Raw genomic sequence first — 23,750 nt, 5'->3', positions numbered from 1 at the left:
TCCAAATAATGTTGTTAACAAATATTGTAGCTATAGATATTGCCATTGGGATATATCTTATAGATGATATCTATCTCTTAGCACAGCATATGTTAAAAATTCATCTTCATCATGTATCAATTGGACCAAAGTCAATATCCCTGCTTCCATCCAACTTTTCCATATCACCATCTTTTTCCTGATTTTTAATGTTGGGTTTCCTCATAGAATCAATTCAGCATGGGAAATGAAATCCAATTTTTATACACTAATTGTATTTCTTATTCATGCTTTTCTTTTGGTGATCTTCATGTGAGATCACTGTTGTTTTTATTACAGCATACTGTAATAACTGCATTCAGGATCTGTTACTGTAGTTAGTTTGCTTAATTTTAGTAGTCATATTGCTATCTGTATTTGTACTAGGGATGTGCCAAACATTCCATGCATGGAACAGCTGACTTGGAGTGATATGTGCTCCAACTGAAAGATACGTGTTTTGGTCTGTACATGGAATAAACCAGTGTTATTCTCCTGTAAATGGACTAAAATGTAATTATTCTGCTTGGAAGTGAGGGAGAAGGGTATGAATGGGAAAAAGCCAATGCTAAGGGGGTCTTCCTTGGCAAATAGGTGTACAGATGTTAATGCACTAATGGTGAAGGAAGGGAAGGTTCTGAGAAGATCAGGGGCAGGTGGGCCAACAGACAGGTTGTGCAATGGAAGAAATGGCTGATCCAAAACAGTGTGGCAGCACTTCTGGAATGTAGTGGTTCTGGTTTGAAACAAAACAATTTTGTTTCATGCATACCCTTAACTTCTTTATTTCAATGAACCACTTTTCAGCCACTAGTTCATTCTTGCAAACCAGCTGATTGTCAGGGGATGCAAGAAGTCAAGGATGAGTAGGTTCTTCTCAGTGGACTGTCAGTGCCTGCAGGGAAGTGAGGCTAAGGTGGCAAGTGGGCTCTGGCCCATAAATGTATCAAGGCTGAGGTGGATTTCTGTGGACTGCTATTGGTCCAAGGAATGCATATTGAATGTTGTTGAAAGTTTAGGAATCACTGAACTAGGGCTTAATCTCTTTTTTCATGAAGTATTCTAATTCCTTATTTTATAGCTGTGTTCTGTACTGGAGGAAGGGATGGAAATATCATGATCTGGGACACTCGATGCAATAAAAAAGGTACGTGATATGTCTGTCTATTCTCTCAAATCATTGCAATGGTATTATGAGATAGCAGTGACCATTGGGTCTCCTTGTTTTAATTCAAGTGCTTTCCATTACATAATACTTACTAATACTAGGTAAGATATTCAGCTTTCATAAAGCTGGATGAATTTGCAGTATGACTGTAGGTCATTTATCATATATGAACACGTGACAAGGGAAGGTCCTTTAAATAGTGTTTCCTGAACCTGTCTTTCAGATGGATTTTACAGACAAGTTAAACAAATAAGTGGTGCCCACAACATCATAGATAAGACACCATCCAAACTGAAGAAGAAAAAGCAGAATGTGAAAGGACTTGCACCCTCAGTGGTAAGAATCTGGAATTTTAAGGCCATATTTTGTCATGTTCTGTCTTGGCAGCCGCACTAGCTTGAGGTCTATTAGGGAGGTGGTAGATATTGGCTATGTCATCAGGCCTGGGGGTCTCGGGATCAGTGAGATCTTGAGATGGCTCCCTTGCTGATCTAATCTCATGCATGTTTGTGTGTTTAATATGACTGTGTTTGACATGTTAATTGTTTTATATTTTTTGCTGTACACCACCCAGAGTCACTTCTTGTGAAATGGGCGGCCATATAAATTTGAGATAGATAGACAGACAGACGAGGGAAAAGAACTGAATGAATTATGTTAATTCATGTGAGCTTCTAGTAATATCTAGGAAGTTATTAGCACATAAAGGGAATGTGTGCATATACCCAGGCCTATTTTTTTAAACAAATATAACTTCTTTTCATATGCATTCTTCTGATAGAAATATTCCTATGTTGGGATACTTGTTCATCTTTGTTTATTTTGCTTTGTCTATTCTGATTGGTATTGTCTCTCTGGATTCTTAAGCAAAAGTGCTTTAACTCTAAGGTTTGAACCAGGTCTCTACTGCAGATGGTACAAATACGAAAGTAATAAGCTGCCTTAAACTGAGTTAGACCCTTGGTTAGTTCTATCATATCTGGGCCACAAAAATCTAGCCAGGTATCAGATGGCACCTGTGATTTAATGGTTTATATCTCAGATACAATAGCACTAGCTATTGCATGCACAAAAGAGAAAATGTGTCCATGGAGCAAACATGTTGAGGCTCAGGGTTGGCTTGTTCCAGGGAGGTTGCATCCTGATCAAATTGAAACCCAGAACTTTGTGACTGATCCAGTTTCATCCAAGGGAGGGTGAACTGAATGAATTTGTTGTGCCTCATCTTTCTCTCCTCTGCATGCCTGTGTGTCAGCTCACCCACTAATGATCCCAGTAGCCTTCTTTTCTTTCCTTTTGCTGCTGCCATACATAAATGGAAACACAACTTGACCAACTGGCCCAAACTTTCTTACCCCTTTTGCTGATCATTCCAGCATCTTTCCTGTTATTTTTCCCTTCCCTGCTGTAGCACACTATTGTTTTTGTCTTTTCTTGTTATGTCCTGTCCCAGAATACACACATTCTGGGTCAGTACCTAGAACAAATACACTTATTCTGAGTCCAGGCAGAATATAGATGTTTTGGTCAGAACATGGGCCACCCACACCTGGCTATTCCATGTATAAAACAGTTTGCAAATCCCAGGATAGTCCTATCATGGGTCCATCTAGCCAGATTTCAGGAAGATGTTTGTCTAGCTATTCCTGGAGATAATAATTTTCTAGTGACTTTATGCATGCAAAGAATGTTCTCTGCTACAAGAAGACTTGGTTTATAGTTACTTACCACTAAAGTATTCATCCCTCTCTACCCTCTCCACCAACCCTCAGACTTGGTATATTTTCTTATATATTATCACATACTTGACCTGGCTGATGTCAAATGCGTGCTATGTCCATTGTATACTAGTTTCAGATAGCGAATTCTGAGCATCCAATTTTGAATGCATGGTGCATTTATACAAGACCATCTGAAAGCTACAACTGGTCCAGAATGCAGTGGCATGGGTAGGCCCACGTAACAATACCACTCTGTGAGCTGTACTGTCTACCGGTCAGCTTCCAGGTGCAATTCAAGGTGCTGGTTACCACCTGTAAAGCCATTCATGGCATAGGGCCAGATCATTTGTGGAATTGCCTGTTTCTAATTGAACAATTCCAGGTGTCATACATAATGCTCCCACCTCTTATTTTCTCCACAATAGCAACCCTGTGAGGTGGGTTGGGCAGAGAGATCTGAACAACATCTGACAAGCTTTAGGTCTCCTGTATGAAATAGTGCCATATAGTGGGACCCAGAGGGCATGGCTTCTCTTCTCTGTGAATAGCATATCCCTGAGATTCAGATGGTCCAACGCTATTGGCCTTCCCTAAGGTGTTGAAAACCTGGCTTTTCTCCTGGGCACTGGGCCAGGGTGTTGGATGAGCCTGTTTGTAATGGGAATATGATTGTGTTAGCCTTGTTTGCTCTATGCCCCTTGTTTTTATTTGTCGGTTGGGTTTTTTTCTCTCCCTTTTAGTCATAGTCCAGAATCCCAATGTGCAAGTGGGTGGACATATAAATTGATTATATAAATAAATATTTTTCTTCACTTTCCACAGCTGTTAGGCAGCTGTTTCCTAGTTACATTATGGCTGTCCTTTGGAAGGTAGGCTTAGAAATAAGTGCACTGGCTACATCATACTTCACAGCCTACTTCACAAGCAATGACTTAGGGAAGGAACTTCTGAAAATTGAATTGCTCTGGTTGCAGTTGCATTCTGCATCCAGGTAGGTATGAATGATACTGAATCTTGAGGAGCTAGTTTTAATAATTTGCAAGGCATGCAGTGTAATCTCAATTATGCTGATTTAGAAATCAGTATATTTGTATTCACTGGGTCTCACCAATAGATAAATGTGAGTACAACAGTATTTGGATTGCCCTACCTTCCCTTGTGTGCTTTCTTTTATACACAATTGTTATATCAAACATCGAGATACAGCCACAGTTTTGAAACTTCAATAAATAATTACTAACTGGGTCAAAAGGGAAGCTGTTTACAGGGAATGTCCAAATCAGTACTGAAATGAACTTTGTTATAGCATTAGCCTGTTCAGAAATGAACTCCTTTCTTATTTGTCTTCTAAGGATTTCCAGCAGAGTGTGACAGTGGTAATACTTCAAGATGAACACACCTTAATCTCAGCAGGAGCTGTTGATGGGTAATAGTCAATACTTATATTCACAACAAATCTTTTAAATTCTCCTTTTGAGAAGCAATATAGATTTCTAATTTTGGACTGTTTGCTCATGTGAACATTCCTGTAGTGAAACTTAATTAAATCTTCAGAGAATGACTCTTATCTAAGGGCAAGAACTTTTTGGGAGAAAAAAAATCAGCATATTTTCCTATTTAGTTGTGTCAATATAAGCTCATCAGTTTCTCAAATAAACATCCATCCTGTAGCTGAATGGTAGCAGAGCATGGTGAGACACACTCCCATTTTGTATAGGGCTCCAAAGGCATGATGTAGCTGCTGTCTCTCTTAAAAAGTTAAATAAAGTGAGAAGACAATTTCTCAGTCTTTGGGCACTTATTCTAGCTGGGAGATGATGTCCTGACAACAGTGAAAATTAAATAATATTTAATATATTGACATTATAATTTATTAAATCCCTCCAAGACTTAGTTGCTGTACATCAGTACACATCCAGGAATATTGGTCCCTAGACAGGGTCACATTCTCCCATAGAAGGTGGTGTGTGCCTAGGGGTGTTCTTCCTCGACTCACAGCTGCTACTTAAATAGCAGGTGGAGGCCATTACCATGGCACCTTTGCTCAACTTTAGCTGATGCATCAGTTGCAGCCCTCCCTAGACGAGGATGCACTGGCCTTGGTAATTCATATCATGATCACCACCTGCCTGTAGTACTGTAATGCACTCTGTGGTGGGAGCAGCTTTGGAAATGACCTGGAAACTACAATTTGTCTAGAATGTATCAGCAATATAATTGATGGATCAATTTCACCATTGCAAGATAACACTTTTCCTGAAGTTGTGCTGGTTATCACTAGACTTCTGGGCCCAATGCAAAGTGCTGGTAATGACCTATAAAGACATAAGTGGCTTAGCACTGGATTGCATCAGACATTGCCTAATCAGAATTGAATCTGCCCATCTAGAGAGAATATCTTAGGAAGGACTATTAAGAGTTCTCCTCTTGAAGTTAGAGAGACATGAATAACACAATAGGCCTTCTCTGTGGGCAGACCCCACACTTTGGAATAACCTACCCCCAGAGGTTCATAAAGCCTTTTCCCTCATGGCATTTATAAGATTACTGAAAATAGTTTTATTTCACTGAGTCATCAACCCTAGTTAAATGTTAGTGGTGTCTACCTTGGAGGATTTTTTTAAAAAAATTAATATCTTGTAACTCACCTAGAATCTTTTGATTTGGGCAGACTGTAAAAACTGTTAAATAAATTGGTAGATGAGTAGACAGACGTTCATGGTATGCTTCCTATTATAATTCTCAAATTATATTGCTCCCCAATCAGCTGATCAAATATCTTGATTAAAGGTATATTCTGTCTAGCAATTAGTCTTTTATTCTTTGTCTGAGTATACATATGAGACTGGGTTATGGCAAGCTTCTTTCACATGTTTTGGGACTTATTCACTGAATTCGCACCAACTATTTTTGGAGAGCATCAAACTGAAGCAGGCTTGATTGTGGTATGGAATTTTGAAGAATTCTTTTTCCTTAATTTTAGTGTGATCAAGATATGGGATCTGCGGAAGAACTACACTGCATACCGGCAGGAACCGGTGCCAGCCAGAGTTTTCAGCTATCCTGGAAACAGCACTCGTAAACTTGGTATGGCATAATAGAATGTTCAAGAAGGAAGAGAATCAGATCTTTCTTTGCTTTTGCTCTGTTTTGTATTCATACATTAGAATTACACTTTGGGCCAAGGCCAGTTATCAAGATCTATCTCAGCCTGACTTCAGGACTAGTTTCAGTGAAACAATGGCATTAGTTACCCTGTTTGGTCACTTGTTTTGAGAGAATGGGCAGGATGAGCTAATTCTCTAGGTGTCAATGGTATTCAGTGCTGCCACATTACCCTTTGGGATGGTCTGTCTAAACTGGGGCTTAAAGACACAGTGCTTCTATGATCCTGGAAGATGATTTTTAAACAGGTGGTGTTTTCTTTTTTGGAGAGGCATTGTGGTGGTCATCTATGCTATGAGGGTCTGTAAAGTTTATTTTCTGGCCCTTATGAGTTTCAGTTTTCCATGATGCCTCTCAGGGAGGTCATTAGGAGTTAATTAACACACTGACAGTATCCAGCTCTTTTACATCTGATTTAGTTCAGGCAGTTGCCATGCTAAATTAGTGTCTGCATTAGTAAGGAACTAGATGAATGCCAGTAGACTGAAGCTCAGTCCAAATAAGGCAGAAGTTCTGTTGGGAATGACCTGATTTGGTAATAGTCAAAATCATTTCTGTAAAGTAGTATAAATATGGCTTGCTAGGATGTTAATTACGATTGAATAACATGAGCCTGCCTATATGCTTGGGTCTTCTCAGTGCTCTGCCCCTTCCTTCCTCTGAGGTGAGGTAGGCAACAACTGGAGAGAGGGCTTTGTTAGATGCAATTTTCTCTTGGGGAGTACTTTTCGGACACTTTTTTCCCCTGATGCCAGGTCATTTTCCGTTTCTCTGGGCTTTTAATTTTTAAGCAGTGATGAAACTACTTTTTAAACTACTGATTTTTATCTATTTTTATATTTTCTATCTGGCTTACATAAGCTGTTATAGAAATGTTTTTACACTGCAATATGGGGTATGCTAAAATATTTTTTTAAAAATCTTGTTTCCTTTTATCAAAACCCTTACTAACTAAATAAGCATAAAAGTTTGTTCCCCTACTTATAAAAAGAATAGCATTTATCAAAACAATGAAGAGATGCAGGCTGTTCTACCTTCACAAAAGAGGCAAGCCTCCTCCCCTCTATATTGAAAGAACCCAAATCAGGGAAGAGTTTCACCACCTTATATTGGTTGTACCTTGGTTTCTTATTTGAAAGCAGTGTACTTCCTTGAATTTTTGTGTTGTAACTTTAACCTTCCTTCTAATAAATACTATTAATCAGAGCTTTTAGATTCCTGCTCCTAAAATTAGTTGTTTCCTATCCAGCCTGCAAGGAGGGAAGTTTGATGACCGAATCTTCTGTCTTCTAGGATATTCCAGCCTTATTTTGGATTCCACCGGTACCAATCTATTTGCTAATTGCACTGATGATAATATATACATGTTCTGCATGTCTGGTCTGAAGAACACTCCAGGTAAGTACTAATACTTTGGGATACAGCTTATCTATACATTTAGATACTTAACAAGTTTAGAAAGCTATGGCAGATACACTTACTGTGTCTGTACCATCCCTAGCAGTAGTACCGTATGCATTTCCAGGTAAGGTAGTCCTATATTTGATAAGGCTCATGCCAAGATAAGCGCCCATAGGATTACAATGTGCAGTAGGTTCTATATTATATACAAATCTATCAGGACAGCTTCTCTGAATGACAGTATAGAAGTTTATAACACCTATAGATGTCTCCATACTCTGTTTTCCTTTAGACAAACAAACTCATTTTGCTATGGTTAGATTGTTACATAAATATTTACTATCTTAATCCTATATACATTTTACTAGTATGGAAAGAATTCACATAATCTACTATATGATACAATATACTCTACTTTCCAATCCATTGCAGGTAGTCCTCGTTTAGCAACCACAGTTGGGACTGGCAACTTGGTTGTTAAGTGATGCAGTTGCTAAATGAAACGACAACTGTGCTTACAATCTGACTTCAGCTTTCCTTTGTTTTACAGACCTGTGAAGGTCATAAATGCAAGGACTGGTCGCAAAGTTACTGCCTGTATATCTTTTTCTGTATACTTATATCCATTAACAGCCTTTTACATTAATCCAGAGTAGAACCATTACATCATATGCTAGTGAATTCATTTGTTAATTGTGCTTATCTCAAGAAGCAAGTTTTTTTTCCTCTGGCACCTTGTTTAGTTATCACCTTTTCTTCACAGTCTGCAGAATCTCTTCTCAGGCCACAAGAGAGCAGCAAATACTGAAAGGTTGACTTAAATATGTTTGGAACAGTGGATGCTATTAGGTTTTCCTTGTGGTCTTCCTCTGATTTTTTTTTTTCTAAATGATTGCTCTTTTCCCCCTTTTTTGGAGGAAATGGAAATAAAATGAACTGTTCATGGAAATTTGTCTACATTCCAACCATCTAACTTAATGCGATATCCTGTAATTCTGCAAAAAAGTTTTTAAAATCTATAAAGATTACATAACTACTAATTTCTAATGCTTGGATTGTAATCTAGCCTGCATAAATTGGTTGATCTTGGTAGTTCTTTCCACCTATTTCTCTATTTCTGTTCAAACAATATTGTCAAATGCTCTATGTCTCTTGTGAATCATTAGCATCTTGTTTTATAATAGCCTTAGAAATATATCCACTTGCTTACTATATATATAACTTATAATTATATACAACCATTTGTAGCAGAAAAAGATGTGGTTTTATAAAACTGTCTTCCTAGCTGTTTGGAGATAATTCTGAATTACTATAGGTGAATCAGTATATTTGTTAGATAACAAGATGATTTAGATATCTTTCCTCAACCCAATGTTTTCCACATATATTGGGAGTGCAATCCCCAGAATTCCCTGCCTCAATACATCTAGCAGGTACCAGAATAAGGAAAGTTGCCCTAAATGGTCAAGTTGGTTCTTAGTTCTGTCACTTTGCTCCTACTAGCAGAAGATTGTCTTGGATTTCAAGGTCCATATGCAAGAGGGAGAAAAATTAACTTGTGTCTGCCTATCATGGTCCCTTCCAACTCAGAGTACTCAAATACAGAACAGCCTGCTCTGGACAAATGTCAGCCTGAGGAACTAGAAAGCAATTAACTACGTGCAGCCACCTCTGCCAGTAATCATTTGGGAGAAGCAGGGGATGAATCACAAGCAGTGCAAACCCTGAGAACATGTCACAAACTCCAGAGAACCAAGTACAGATGTTCTCAGAGGCACTCTGCTCAACTCATTGAGCAATGGCTTTAATTGAGCCTACATCAGTGCAACTGTCAGCAACTGACTTCTCCATTGGGAACAACTGCTTCAATCTTTGTTTTGTACTTTCATGATTTTGAATCCCCTGTGCTACCTGAATCTTAGTTTTTTCATTCCAGAACTGATTACCTATCCTGGAACTTTGAACTGCTTCTGGAGTTCTGGATTTACCCATGTTCTAATTTGACTTTGGACTCTTACAGGCAGGACTTTGTTTTCCTGTTTAGCATTGCTGGGGTGTGTGAGCAATTGCAATATGCCAACACTCTGCCTGCTAAAGCCTGTAAATGTTTGCAAACTTGAAAGTAAACTTTATACATACAACCCAACACTGTGTGTGTGCTAATTGTTCTGACAGATGACAGCAAGAAGGGAGATCAGGCATGTCTCTCTTACGCTTTCTCTGGAAAAGATGAATAGGCAATTCTCAGTGTTATAAAACAGTAGCAAAATATTCTGCTGAATTTGTATGCCAGAAAAATAATTGAATTAGTGGCCAACCTCCAGAACTGTTGGATCAACTCTTAGTTTTCAATTACTGATAGCTAATTCTGATGCAGGCTTGATATAATGTGGTTTGAAGTCAACTTGTTTAGACAGCACTATATTGGAGAAAGTTGGATTGCAGTATTTACATCTATAAGCAAGGATATACCATAATGGGTTTTCCTTTCAGGACTGCTCTGAAGTTCTCTGTAACTTTCTGTGCTGAGTCTAGGAATCAGACTTCCCACTTCTAGTCAGTGCAAAGTGTGCATTGCACATAACTCTCTTCTCAAGTGATACCTCAGAGTTTTTTGGGGCAGTGGTTTTAAAGCATAACAAATCAGGTGAGGCATCATGGTGTTTAAAAATAGCCACGTAACTCATATCTCTGTGTCACTGCACATCCTTCTTAAGAAATAAGATACCGGTTGCAGGAAATGAGAGAAGCAGCAACTTCCCTGCTGGATACTGAAGTTTCAGTGTCCACCTCAGAAGTGCAAAATGTGAAAAGTTTTAAACAATTTACCATTACCACTAGCCTCAGAGACTAAGAAGGAGTTCAGAAGTTACATTCCTTGAAGAGAGGAATTATGGGCATAAAAAGCCATTTTAAAAAAAATCTTCTCTGGAAATCTTTAGGATATGGTTGTTTTTTGGCAACATCTTAGAAGTTCTATGTTAGCACTGGACTCCACAAAGTCATACAGGAACTCACTGAGCATTCACTATATTCATGAACGCTTTCTTTTTCAGAAGTTGGTTCTGACTTGTATAATCAGCATATACACACAATATATGAAATAAGCCTTAAGTAGAATCTAGTATATTTAAAAAAAGAAACAAAAAGCACAAATTACAGTTAGAGCAGTAATGGATGTCAATTGTGTTTGGCCTGAAAAAATGACAAGGGCATTTGCTGATTTCATTAGTGGAAAATAGAGGTGTGTAAAACATTTCAAGCAATTTTGATCTCCCCAGGGGGATCTGATATTGTTTTGACCTTATAGAAGTGTTCTAGGCTGAAAGTGTGGTCATTTCAAGAATGAGCACTTTAAATTCAAACTCAAAATAATTTCAAACAGTTGAAACCTGAAACATTTTGGGCACCTCTTGTTGCAAGTTTTATTTTGTTACATTGAGTAAATTTATTCTATATGTCTTACCTGCAATTTTTCCTTTCATTTCAAGGATTCAGTGTCCCTCCAGATACAATAATTGCAGGTCCCAGCTCTTTAAGAAAATTGCCTGAGCTGAAAAAAAGTCTCTGCATTATTTCTCATATTACTTAACTGTGACTATATTTTTAGCTTGTTATCTTATCATTCCTCTTTTACTTCAAATGAATGTTTGTTCATTGTTTAAGATATTATATACAAGCACAGAATTGGAAGAGAGCCAGTGTAGCCTATGGTTAAGGTTCCAGACTAGAAACCAGGAGACTGTGAGTTCTAGTCCTGCTTTAGGCATGAAAGCCGGATGGGTGACTTTGGGCCAGACACTCTCAGCCCATGATGTCAGGCTCGGGTGACATTGGTCAATTCCTGTCACAACCAATGGATCAACATTTGGTTGATCTGAAAAAAGTGGACACTGCACCTGCAGTGAAAACACTAGGAAGAAAAATACAAGCATAGAATTGGAAGCCATTTAGGCCATTAAATCTAACGTGCAGCAGTGCAAGAATTCAAATAACAGCTTTCAGATGGCTGTCTGGCTTCAGCCCGATTACATCCAGCGAAGAGGAACCCATTAGCTCTCTGGGTAATTCATTTCACTGTCAAACTGCTCTTACTGTTGAAAGTTTTTTCTAAGATTCAGTTGGAATTTGTCTTGTAGCTTAAGTCCATTATTCAGTGCCCTGCAGTCTGGAGTAATAGCAAAAAGATTTTGGCCCTCTTCTGTATTTGCTTGTATTGAACATATGTAAACATCTCGCTTCCTTCAATCTCTTTTTAAAGGTTTTAGTTTTCTAGTCCCTTGGGCATATCATTAGTCTTGAACTTTTTTTAGTTTTTCTAAATTCTTAAATATGGTTCCCAGAACTGGACAGCGTTCCTGAAGTTGGGATGTGACAACACAGAATAAAACAGAAGCATTATCCTGGAATATAAAAAGTATACTTCCATTGATGCAGCCTAAAACTGAATTTGCATTTTTGTGACTATATCAGACTGCTGGCCCATATTCAAATTTGTAGTTAACCACTTTTCCATTTTTCCCTAAGTACTGTTAACACATCAAATGTCCTTCAAATTGTACTTCTTTATTTGTTTCCTAAGCGAAGAAATTTTACATTTTTCTCTATAATTTAGTTTTGAAATTTATTTCTGTCCTAAGGTTTTAGATATTCCATGTGATTTTGTCTCATCAACACTTTTGTTAATTGTTTTCTATACCTCTTCATCCAAAACATGAATAGAAATATTGAAGAGTACAGGGCCCAGGGCTGAACTTCTGTAATCACATTCAATAGTTTTCTACTTTGATGAGCACTCAAGTAAAATTTCTGAGGTAATGGTGTGTCCACTTAATTGTCATTCCATCCAGCCCACATTTAACCAGCTAGCTAATCAGAATGCCATGAGGTATTTTGTCAAGTGCTTTGCTGATACCAAGGTTTATCCTGTTTGCGATCATTTCTACAATCTGATCAAAATAAGATTAGTCTGGTGATGCTTGTTCTTGAAAAACACGTGCTAATTTCTGGTGCTTACTTATAACTTTCAAAGTGCTTAATCTCTTTATGTTCCCTAGAGTCTTCCCTGTTATCACTGTTATACTGACTCGTCAGTACTTTTCTGCTTATCCTTTTCCATTCTTTTTGAAGTTAGGCACAACATTTGCTCTCTTCTACTCTGACACTTCATCAGTTCTCCAGGATATCTGAAATATAATACATGAGGATTCAGCCAGAGGATCAACTAGTTCCTTCAGTACCCTAGAATGCAATTAATTTGCCACTGGAGATTTATATTCAGTCAAAATTCAGAGGCATTCTCTCACCGTGTTTCTATCAACCTCAAAATTCATTCCTGCTCTTTTCTTCTCTCCCTTGCAATTTCCTAATAGAACATATACTTGCTCGTTGGAGAAAACTAAACCAAAATAGCTGAGTTTCTATGCCTTTTCTTTATTGTTATGCATGTTGCCTTCTTTACTGAGTAGCAGGTATGCTGATTCTTTACCTTTATTTTGAATATATCTAAATAACTAAATAACTTTTCTTGTTAATTGTAATATCCTTTGCTAAGCTCATTAAAGCTTTCAGGGCTATTGTCTGTGACCTGCCCTCTTTCCCTCATCTGTATATGTCCTTTTTATTTTTAGATCTTCACTAAGTTTCTTATGTATGGACATCAGTGGCTTCTGCTAGTCTTCATTCTTTTCCTCACTGGAATTGTTTGCAGTTGTGCTTTCAATATTTCTTTGTATAGGTTCTCTGACTTATTTCAAGCTCCTTTTCCCATTAAGCTTCTCTTGCTGCAGAATTATTGCTCTAAGTTTCTTATAATCTGCTTTTTTGAATTCCTAGATACTTGAATTGATTGATCATACTTGCAAAAATTATTAGACTGTAAAAAAGATAACAGCCCTATTTAGATATTGTAATTATAGTAAAATTTTGATTTAACAGACCATTGAGGGGAGGGGTATCTATATTTGAATATCCTGAAATCCCAATTTATGTCATTTGCGTAGTTATATAATGTATGTCAGTGTTGTCATTGGCAATAAAACCTTGACTATGCTGCTTGCTAACTAGGCTTTTCTTCCTAGTTCAGCCACTGTGATATACGCTGACAGTATAGAAATCTTGGGTCATGGAGTGAGAGAAATGTTGCTAAATGGTTTAGAACCTCGTGCATTGTTATGTAAAAGACTGTGTTATGTAAAGGATTTATCCTCAAAACTCAGTTCTAAGTTATATATGGTTGTTTGGTTTTGTCTTTTGTTGAACTGCAGTGTCAGTTTTCAGTGGACATCAAAATTCCAGTTTCTATGTCAAATCCAGCATCAGCCCAGATAACCAGTTCTTAATCAGTGGTTCAAGTGACCAACATGCCTATATCTGGAAGGTAAGCAGCCAAAATGTTTGTGTTAGCTGTGCCTACAATACTGCTATGTTATTTCTGTGTTCACTTTGTGCAGGAAAGACAGATATAGGTACAGAGGGGAGGTTATGGAGAATCACTGAGCCATGTTCCCAGCATACTGTGTCTAAAGTACACAGCTGTCAAGCCTAAATACAAGTCCTGATATAAAACAGAGCTAGCTTCCTGCCTCTACGGTCTCAATATTCCTAGTTGCTGATCTTAATCTGGCTTTAACAGGCCTTTAAAAGTCTCTTTTCAGTTCTGTTTTTTCAGCCAGCTACAACAAGCTGAAAGTTCTTGCTTTATATTTAACAAGAGTCTACATTAGCCAAAGTCTAATGGTCGTAATTGTTTTGACTTTTTTTTAACCTATCATTTTCCAAAGTTTATAAACACTTGCATCAGAGTTATGTTTCTTTTTCTTCCTCCTCTTTCCCTGTCCCCAGGATCCTTAATTTTCAGGAGTTAACATTTTATTATGATAGCTCAGCCAACACCTTTAGTAACATTTGCCAGTATCACCTGGCAGCACAATAACTTAGTTTACATGCTGAGGTCTCTGTAGAGAAATGCATATGTTTCAGTATAAATTCTTCACCCAATGACACAGCATTTCAGGTTAACCCATCTAGTATAAACTAAGCAGAATTAAATGCTTTCTATTAAATCACATTTCTAACATGATCCATCCAATAAAATAAAAGCTCACTTAAACAAGGAGTGGGAATGTTTAATTTTAGAGCAACCTCCTTTTGTTTTCCACTTGATTCTGTTGACTTAGTATTCAGGAAGCCTAGCTGAGTGCTCCTTAAACATTTTGGGTGAACCCTAAGAAGCTGGTCTCTCAAAGTTTGTGATCCCTAGGCTTTCAGAACTTGTGTATTAAAATCTTAAATGATGGTGCTAGGATTCTTTCATCACTTAGGTACCAACATTACCAACTTTCCTACCACACTGTTCCCTGCTCAAAACATTTTCCTGAAAAGGTTGGAACTCTCAAAAATATAAACATTCAGGGTAAAGTATGAAGCATGGACTGCTTCATGCTAACATCTACATAATTTTTTGAGTTGTACAATTTATTTATTTAAAACATTTATATAGCCGCCCATCTTAAAAACAACTTTGGATGGCTTACAACCAATAAGCCATACAAACATATATGTTATAAACATATAAGAAGGTAGGCCTTCTCTGCCATGGCTCCCTCCTTGTTGAACATTCTCCCTCTTGAAGTTAGGCTCGCTCCTTCCCTGCTATTGTTTAGGAAGTCCATCAAGACCTCCTTATGTCATCAGGCCTGGGGGTCTTTGGGAACTGGAGACATTCTCAGGTGGCTCCAGTATGATTGATATTCTGCTCTCTCCATGGGGTTTGTACGTTTTAAAATTTTTGATAATATTTTTTATTTTAATAATTATTTTTTGTCCTTTTATAATGATTGTTTTCATCTATTTGCTGTTTTATTTAATTGTTGTATGCCGCCCAGAGATGCTTTGTATGAGATGGGCAGCCATATAAATGTGACTAATAAACAAATAAAACTAACAGCAATAAAACTAAAAACAGAAAAACCTGGCACCACAGCCCCACTTTTCTGATGTACCCACAGTCTCATCCCACCCTGACTCCACCCTATCCCAAAGTCTGGGGAAAGAGCCAGATTTTAAGTGCTTTCTGGAAGGATTGAAGGGTAGGGGCCTGTTGAATCTCAGGGAGAAGGGTGTTCCCTAGGGCAGGGTCTGCAATGGAAAAGGCACACTTCCAAGGACCCACAATATGGCAAATTTTATTTATTTATTAAATTTGTATGCCGCCCATCTCCCCTAGGGAAAGGACCTAAAGCATGCCCATCCTATCGGTTCTGGTGGAGGGGACAGATATCCTCAAGGAGAGGCAGTCCTGCAGATACCTGGTTTCATGCAATTTAGGGCTTTAAAGGTAATAGCCAGCACCTTAAACTGCACCCAGAAGAAAACTGGGAGCCAGTGCAGCTTACACAACAGGGGTGTAATATGGGTGGACCTAGGGATGCCCAACACTCTGCATCCCACTGCATTCTGGACCAGTTGTAACTTCCTGGTGGTCTTCAAGGGTAGCCCCATGTAGAGTGCATTCCAGTAATCCAAAATTAATCAGAGGATGGGAAGCTGGGTCCAGACAGTTATGAATGTCTCATTACAGGGTGGGGAGATGCTGACATCCTTAGCATTGGTATGACTTCTGTTTAAGGGGCTGATTCTATAGCCAGCTATATTGGACAAACATTGCCCAATGTTTACACTGCCTTTCTTAGGGAAGGTTATTGAGAAGATGAATGTCAAGTACAAAGGACTCTGTAGGAAATAGATTATCTGGACCCTTTCCAGTCAGAGTTCAGACCCTTTCCAGTCAGAGTTCAGAGCTGTAAACTGCAGTGGTCACTCTTGCTGATGACCTATGGTAGGGCTTAAAGGGGAGAGTAACTTGCTCCTATCATTTAGATTTTCTGGGGGACTTTGATATTATAAATCATGGTATGCTTATGGACCATTTAGGAGTTGGGGGCACAGTTCAGCTCCTTCCTGAGTGGATAGTTCCAGTCACTGTGTTGTGGGGAGGAGATGCTGAGCCCTCAAGCACCCTGGTATGGGGCAACCCAAGGTTCCCAGTTGTATTCAACATCTGTTTGATGCCTCTGGGGTAGGTCATCTGAAAGTTTGGGATCCAGTATCATCAATATGCTGATGATACTCAGTTATATATTTCCCCTGCACTAAGTGATGCAGTGGAAGAGTTGTCCTTTGTGATAAGGGCCTGGGTGGAAAAAAACAGATTGAGACAGAACTCTAACAAATTTAATTCTAGACAGATAATATATCTGTCCTCCTGCCAGGTATGAGATCCACATTCTAATATTTAGGAAACTTAAAAACACAGCTCTTTCGATATGTATTTGAAGAGTGAGGCAAGGATAAGCTGAAGTACCTAAGTATATTACAAGTTTTATGTTTATCTGATGCTGATTGTATTTTTATTGTTTGATATAGCAAATAATTTGATTATTGTATTATGCAGTTATGTTGATGGTTGAGATTGAGAGAGAAAAATGATTGAAGTGGCATAAAAACATTCATAATAAATAAGTTTAAAATAATATTAAGCTCTGTCAAGCCCTTGCTCAGAAATAGTGAGCATCCAACTTCCAGTTCTTCTTTCCCATTGTATCCAAAGAGATTAGATGAAAGAAAGAGCATGTAGTCAAGCCACACTCTGCAAGGAGATGAGAAATCAAAGGGGTATCTCTGGACTGTGCTTCTTGTCTTGTTTGAAAGCAAGCTTTGATGGAAAGCAGTCTTGATAACTGTTTCCAATGTAAAAGTACAATCTTCTAATTTGATGTTGACTTGAGAATTCTTTGCTTGCAGCATAATTTTGATTTCTTTCCTGTAAATAAGCTACAGCTTTCCCCCTCCTTACCTTTTTATATTTGCTTTCATTAAAATTCTGCCATTAACTTGGACTTTTGTGCTTATTTCTTCTGCTTGTCATCTTAGATACTTTAAAAAAATCCAGTTCCCTAGATTGCACCAAATAATTGATATCTTATTTGATTGCTTTTTTTCTGGCATTTCCTTATCTTGGAATTTAAGATCTTTGTTAAAAAGCATATTTTAAAGATGGTATTTTCCTGGAACTTAAAATACAAGCGCAATATTGCTAATACCTAATTCTGTTGCCACTGAAACCTACTAAATTCTTCTGAGGAACCCACCGGCGGGGCATAAAGACATCCCTTCTTTATATCTCTCTGATATTGGGGGGAATGCATTAGTATTTGGGGCCACTTTTTCATTCCTTTTTTGTGAGCCCAGTCTGTTAATTCCTACTCTCTGCTTTCTATTCAGCTACAGGTCGTAAGAGGGTCCTTTTCTAAATTTTCTCAGGAATCTTTGATCAATGGTGTTGTCAAAAGCTTAATTTCCCCTCTTCTTTTTTCCTCATATTTCCAGATAAACTTGCAAATATAATGTTGTGCTTTGATAAACCTTTGTTATATATAGCAAGTGCTATGTTTATACTGGAATAATTATTCCTTATTCATGAAACCTATCTTTTAATAAGCAGAAGGTTTTTAACAACTTCACAGATGGCTGCTTTAGACTGACGCCAGTGTCTCTATAGGGTTTAAGAGGGGTTTTCCTAACTCAGTATGAAGATGCCAGGGTAAAACACAATAATCTTTATATATGCCAGTGAATTATAGTCATTTGCCTAAATTAAACTTCAGAGTTGAAGCTACTTTACACTAATAAATAGTCATTTAGATATTGTTCCTTGAATAAACAGTGAGAGCAGCAATTATTAGTGCTAAAGTATGTGGCTATATAAAGAAAACACTTAGCTCCATCTTCACTGCATGCTGCTGCCATTAATATGACTTTGCAAAGAGAAAGTCCTGCCAATTCTCACTAGTATTACTTGGTTGCAACTTTACTTTTCTTTGCAAATTTGCATTTTGAGAAAGTGCTTTGGTGGCTCAGAGATGTATTGAGATGGCTACATTTGCACTGGATTAAATCTATAGCTGCCTGTTACCTTGTGCCAAAGAAACATTGGTAATATGAAAGGTAGTTCAGTAGTTTGCATGCTCTGGTGCCTGTTCTGTGGGCTCTCCAAGGGAAAGAAGGAAGTTAGCAGTAAAATTAAGCTTTATTGCTACTTTAGTAGTTGGGATATATCTGTGAGATACTCCAGAGGAAGTCTCCTGGGTGCAGTTACTTTGATTGTGATTGAAGACTGTGATCGTCTCTGCTCCAGAGAAGAACAAGAACAGGGAGCTTAATACCTGCTATCTATATATGTGCATATTCTTGTGCATTCTGTGTACCTTGCTTCATCAGCATCCAAATATGATCAGTCCCATAAAGACTGATTATTTCTTAGGAGGAGAGAAAGAAAAGTGATCACAATTTGAGGTAGAGTTATCTTAATACAGAAATGTTAGGTGTGTTAGTTACTCTCCCTCATAATGGAGACATTTCTGTACATAAATAGTGTCTATTGCATTTCCAGATAGGGATTGACCTATCTGGACAGGGACATCTGTTAGCATATCCTTATGCAGTCCTTAAGTATAGGCTGACATTCATGCTTAAGTTTCTTTCAGCAGCTGCTCGGGTATTTTGTTTGTGTGGGGTTGGGGGGAAGGATGGGAAGGCTGATGTAAGTATCTTAGTTGCTAAGTTAAAGGTGGGCTTTTAAATGTTCATTCTGCCTTGTGGTCGAAATAGGTCTGAGATGGATATTTTCACAAAAAATATAATAATGGGTATCTTGGCTCCTGAATGACAAGTTATTTGTTCAGATGCTCAGAGTGTTCTTATTCCTTCCCCAACCTGGTGCTGACCTGATGTGGTGGGCTTCAGCTCTTATAACTCTCCTGTTGGCATGACCAGCGATCACATTGACATATGACTTCTAAACTGAAGCTGAAAACATAATGTTGTTTGCTCTCAAATAAGGGATCAAAAGTTCTTGATACATAAAGTGGAGCCAAAATCTGCTAAATAAAATTAAATATATTTTCCCTACCTTTATCTGCCTTCCTTTAAAAGGGCTTTAGTTCCATGGTACTGTCTCTTTAGCAAAAGTCTGGTTTTTAAACAAGAAATTTTAAAAATTCATAGATTAGAAAGTGTCCTAAATTTGAGGGGTGTGTGTGTGTGGAGAGTCTTTTAAAAGGAAATGATCTTCAGTATTGTACATTTCCACGCTGCCAGGAGGAAGAATTGACTTCAGCAGAATGAAGTATTCTTAGTTTCTTTCTTTTCATATATCCTTTGTAACTTAATTAAGAGACACAATGAAGAATCTATTAAATTTGCTTAGTCATCAATGAAAATCTCCACTAAATACCACTTTAGTTCTGATGAGTCAAAGCTTCAAGAAGAATATGACACAGAAACAGAAGGGAGCATCTGAGAGGCTTTTGCTATTGCCTGAGGTCAGCCCAGGATGCTCCCTATTCACTGAGAGCTTAATGAATTGGATTAGGTGAAGTGTCATTATACCATGTATTCCCTCATGTGTGCTACAACCAGAAGATGCTTCTGGTATTCTAGCTCAGTTAGTACAAAGAGAAGACATGATTTTAGTTGTTTTTGTTTTGCCAAAATAGATTTTTAAATGCATTACTTTTCTGTGTTACTTTCCAAAGAGCAGTTGCAAGCTTTAGAAAGAGGAGGCCCCCATACCATGTGTTCTTCCCTTGGCTTCTTAGTCTATCTCCAAAAAGCAGATCTAAGTAAGCAAGGCTGAATGGCATTTTTCTTTAAGTGTAATCTATTTAGCTGGCCTAGCAGTGGGAAATGGTCTTGGCCCACTATGTCAAGTGCTGCCTGTTATGGCATCCCTTGAACTTTTGCCACAGAAAATACATATTATTACATACAGTATTAATCCAAACCAGCTACAGGCTTCTCAATAAAGTTTATTCATGGGAAGTTGCAAAAACATCCTTTGTGATGCCAATCAGATCATTTCCTCATCAAACTGCACATCACAGACTTCTGCTTGGTGGCAGGACCCTTAGAATATTCTGCCTCAAACAGATCCAGAGGGATTTCACAAGGTGCTTGGAGGCCTTCTGCCTCAGGTCTGTTCAATTATTGGAATATGGAGAGTGCTGGATGACATTGCTCCTATAAGGTCTCTGCCCAGTCATCAATCCCAAGTAGGTCCTTGGTTTGCTGAGTTGTTGAAAAACAGAAATGATTAGAAAGATATTTGGGAAAAAGTAACGAAATCAGAAATGGATGTGAGTACTGGTAACAACTCACATTTGAGCCATCAATAGCAATAAGAATGACAAAGCATCAATTCTCTGCATTTATTGCTTCTTCCCTGTGACCCTGCTCAGAATTACCTGGCATTTTGGGGAAAAATAAGAAGGAGAAAGTCCCCATAGAGATGCCAGATGAGTTTGCAGGTTTCTTGTTAGATAATGTTGCTCATATTTGCCTTGGGTTGGACACCAGTTGACAGTCTACAGTAATGAATAGAGTGAGGTCTTGTGATATTATTTGGGATTCTTTTTCTCTTTTAGAGCCCAAGGAAGCATATAGGATTCTCTGGTGTCAGTACTGTTACCTATGGGCTAGGTAACACTTTTTGTGGTGAGGTGGGCCTAAAGTAGGGGATAGTTAATTTTTTTTGTGAGGGAGGAGGTAATGCTGCCTACATTGAATGAGGCTATAGCAAAACCTCTCCTAAAGAAATCTCCCTGGATTAGCTGTTTTTGACTGGTCTCCAACCTCCCATTCTTGGGGAAGGTTGTTGAGAAAATGGCAGTAATCCAGCCACAGAGGATCCTAAATGAAATAGATTGTCCGTATTTCTGTCGGTCAGGATTCAGACCCAGTCATGGGAGAAGACAACTAGTTATTCTGGCGGGTGAACATAATCAGAACCTAGATTAGAGGAACATACTTCTCTTGATTCTATTGGACCTCTCAGTGGCAATTGATACCAATCATGGTTTCCTGCTGGACTGTCTGCAAAGATTGAGAGTCAGGTGCACCATTTTACAATGGTTCTGCTCCTTAAATGGGCAGCTCAAATCTCTAAATATTGAGGAACTATGTTTGAGCTGGTTTTTGCAGGGAAGCTACTAGAGAAAATTTGGGGTAGGGTGTCATCAGTATGCTGATGACATTCAATTATATATCTACACCCCAAGTCAAACCAGAGATGTCATGGAAAACTTAACACTGGAGGCTGTCAGGGTCTGGATGAGGCAGAACAAGCTCAGGTTAAACCCTACAAGGATCAAGTTGCTCTTTGTCAACAAACGTTGTGATAATTCAGTAGCATGAATTTGGGTAATTTTTCTAGATGGGGATATGCCTGCACTGAAGGGTTTGGCTCTTGACATGGTGGTCCTCCTGGACTCATGGCTCCTAACTAAATAGCAGATGGTGGTCATAGGAAGGGGGCTTTGGCTGATATATTATTTACAACCCTACCTCAACTAGGACATTCTGGTAACAATAACTCACTTCTTGATCACCTCATGATTGAACTGCTGCAAAGGCCCTCTTGGGGCATCCTTTCGACACAAGCCAGAAGCTGCAATTGGTCAGGAATGCAGCAGCCAAACTGCTAGCAGGGGAACCTTGCTATTGTAGGCAAGTCACTGATCTGATTTCCAGAGGGCTTCTGAGCCCATGGCTGGCTGGGGAATTCTGGGAGTTGAAGTCCACATATCTTCAAGTTGCTAAGGTTGAAAAACACTACTGTATAGCATCAGATAACCTCCTTGCCAATATTCATTCTGCCCATTCAGTCCAAACATCTCAAGAAGGACTGCTGAGAGTTCCCCTTCATAGGAAATACATGGGACTTGGGATGGGTGGTGGACCTTTTCTGACATCACACCCATTCTCAGAAACATGTCTTCTCCAGATATATGTGGCAATCTCTGTCTTTGCATTCTTTTTTATTCTATTGTGCTTTTGATCTTAACTGACTGTGGATGTTCATCTTGGTATGTATGTATGTTTGTTTTAACTGTTTTGTCTTTTCTATCTTGTACACTGCCCAGAGTCTCATGATTGGGGCAGTCTGCAAATATTGTATATGTAATTTAGCTGACAGTACATCTCACCAAAATAGAATAAACTTTTTTGATTCTGATTTAAGAGAACTTGTATGTAGAAATGTACATTTGCATGCATACTATGTAAAAACCTAGTTTTGTATGAAATCATATTTTCTGTTTATATTATCAAGCTTCTCTGCTTCATGTTTTTGAAAAAAGGCTTAAATCCACGTTCTCAAAAACTCATAATCTTCAATATGCTGATATACTGAATTGGTGGAGGGAAATTTTGCACTCTGTAATTCCTGTGCCCTTTATGACTCAGAATAGTCTGAAGGCACATGTTTAGAGAGCTGAAGATAAGCAGGTCTAACCCTATAAGCTCTTTGAGTGGGAGCTGAAAGTTGAAAGTTAGAAGTAAACTACTCTGAACTGTGTAGAGTTACAGCAGGGTTAAGTGTGATTGAAAAATCAGTACTTTCTCTTTCGCAACCCCCTTTCTTCTCTTCTTTGACTAATGCTACTTCAGATTAAATTACTTGAAAATGGAAATATTACACTTGAAGCAAAATTAACTCATTTGCGCTATTATGGTTTTATGCTGAGTATTTGAAGAAAGGTAATCACAAATTCATGTTGATCAAGGCTGCTCAATGGACATCACAAGAGATCTCTGTGTGTATTTTAAGTTTATAGGTTAAAGAAAACAATACAACACTTTCTAAAGAAAGTTCATCAGCCTTATATGTCAAGATATGTGTGAAAGAGCATGGGAAAAGGCTTTAGAAATCAAGATAATGATCTAGAATGGCAAAACTTGAACCATATTTCCAGTGCCTGGAAGTAGAAGTTCAGTGTGCTGCATAATTCTTCAACTTACCTTACAATGAAGAATTGGCAAAACTGTTAACACTTAGGAAAAATTGTTCAAAATTTGGACTGTTCAGCATTGATCTTTCTAATTTTGCGCACAATCTGGGTTTAGCTTTTGTACATTTTGTACACAGAGTTTAACTTACAGATGTAGCTACTACGTTTATACATTTCTTAAGGATGTGTTTGGTTTCTCTCCTTCCTTTTGTCCTTTAGTCAACACTACGTGATAGAAGTCATATTTTGATAACTTTGCATCAGCCTTCTCTAACCTGAATTCTCTAGGTATGTTGAACTAATTTGCAGCTAAGAATGACTGGAATTGAAGTCCAACCAATCTGGATATCAGCTAGGGATGGTTGCTATAGCAAAAAGCCAGAGGATAGTGAGAACTCTCAGGTGGGTGAAATTGATGGCTAGATGTCT

General features: G+C 38.2%; 1 protein-coding gene across 1 annotated transcript in view; it reads left to right on the top strand.

Moving 5' to 3' along the window:
* Positions 1-23,750, top strand: part of DTL (denticleless E3 ubiquitin protein ligase adapter) — a 45,968-nt gene that overhangs the window by 12,143 nt on the left and 10,075 nt on the right. Inside the window, exons 6-11 of the mRNA XM_007426871.3 lie at positions 1,100-1,165; positions 1,410-1,522; positions 4,260-4,333; positions 5,891-5,994; positions 7,366-7,470; positions 13,740-13,852. Coding sequence (XP_007426933.1) covers positions 1,100-1,165; positions 1,410-1,522; positions 4,260-4,333; positions 5,891-5,994; positions 7,366-7,470; positions 13,740-13,852 — 575 coding nt within the window. The remainder of the gene's footprint in view (positions 1-1,099; positions 1,166-1,409; positions 1,523-4,259; positions 4,334-5,890; positions 5,995-7,365; positions 7,471-13,739; positions 13,853-23,750) is intronic.

This window comes from Python bivittatus, unplaced genomic scaffold, assembly GCF_059951505.1.
Source record: "Python bivittatus isolate LINGU-HERP-01145 unplaced genomic scaffold, Pbiv_v1 ctg000020_np1212, whole genome shotgun sequence".
In the NCBI taxonomy this organism is placed as follows: Eukaryota; Metazoa; Chordata; class Lepidosauria; order Squamata; family Pythonidae; genus Python; species Python bivittatus.
The sequence above is the reverse complement of the archived record's forward strand: the minus strand, read 5'-3'. Positions and strand labels throughout refer to the sequence as shown.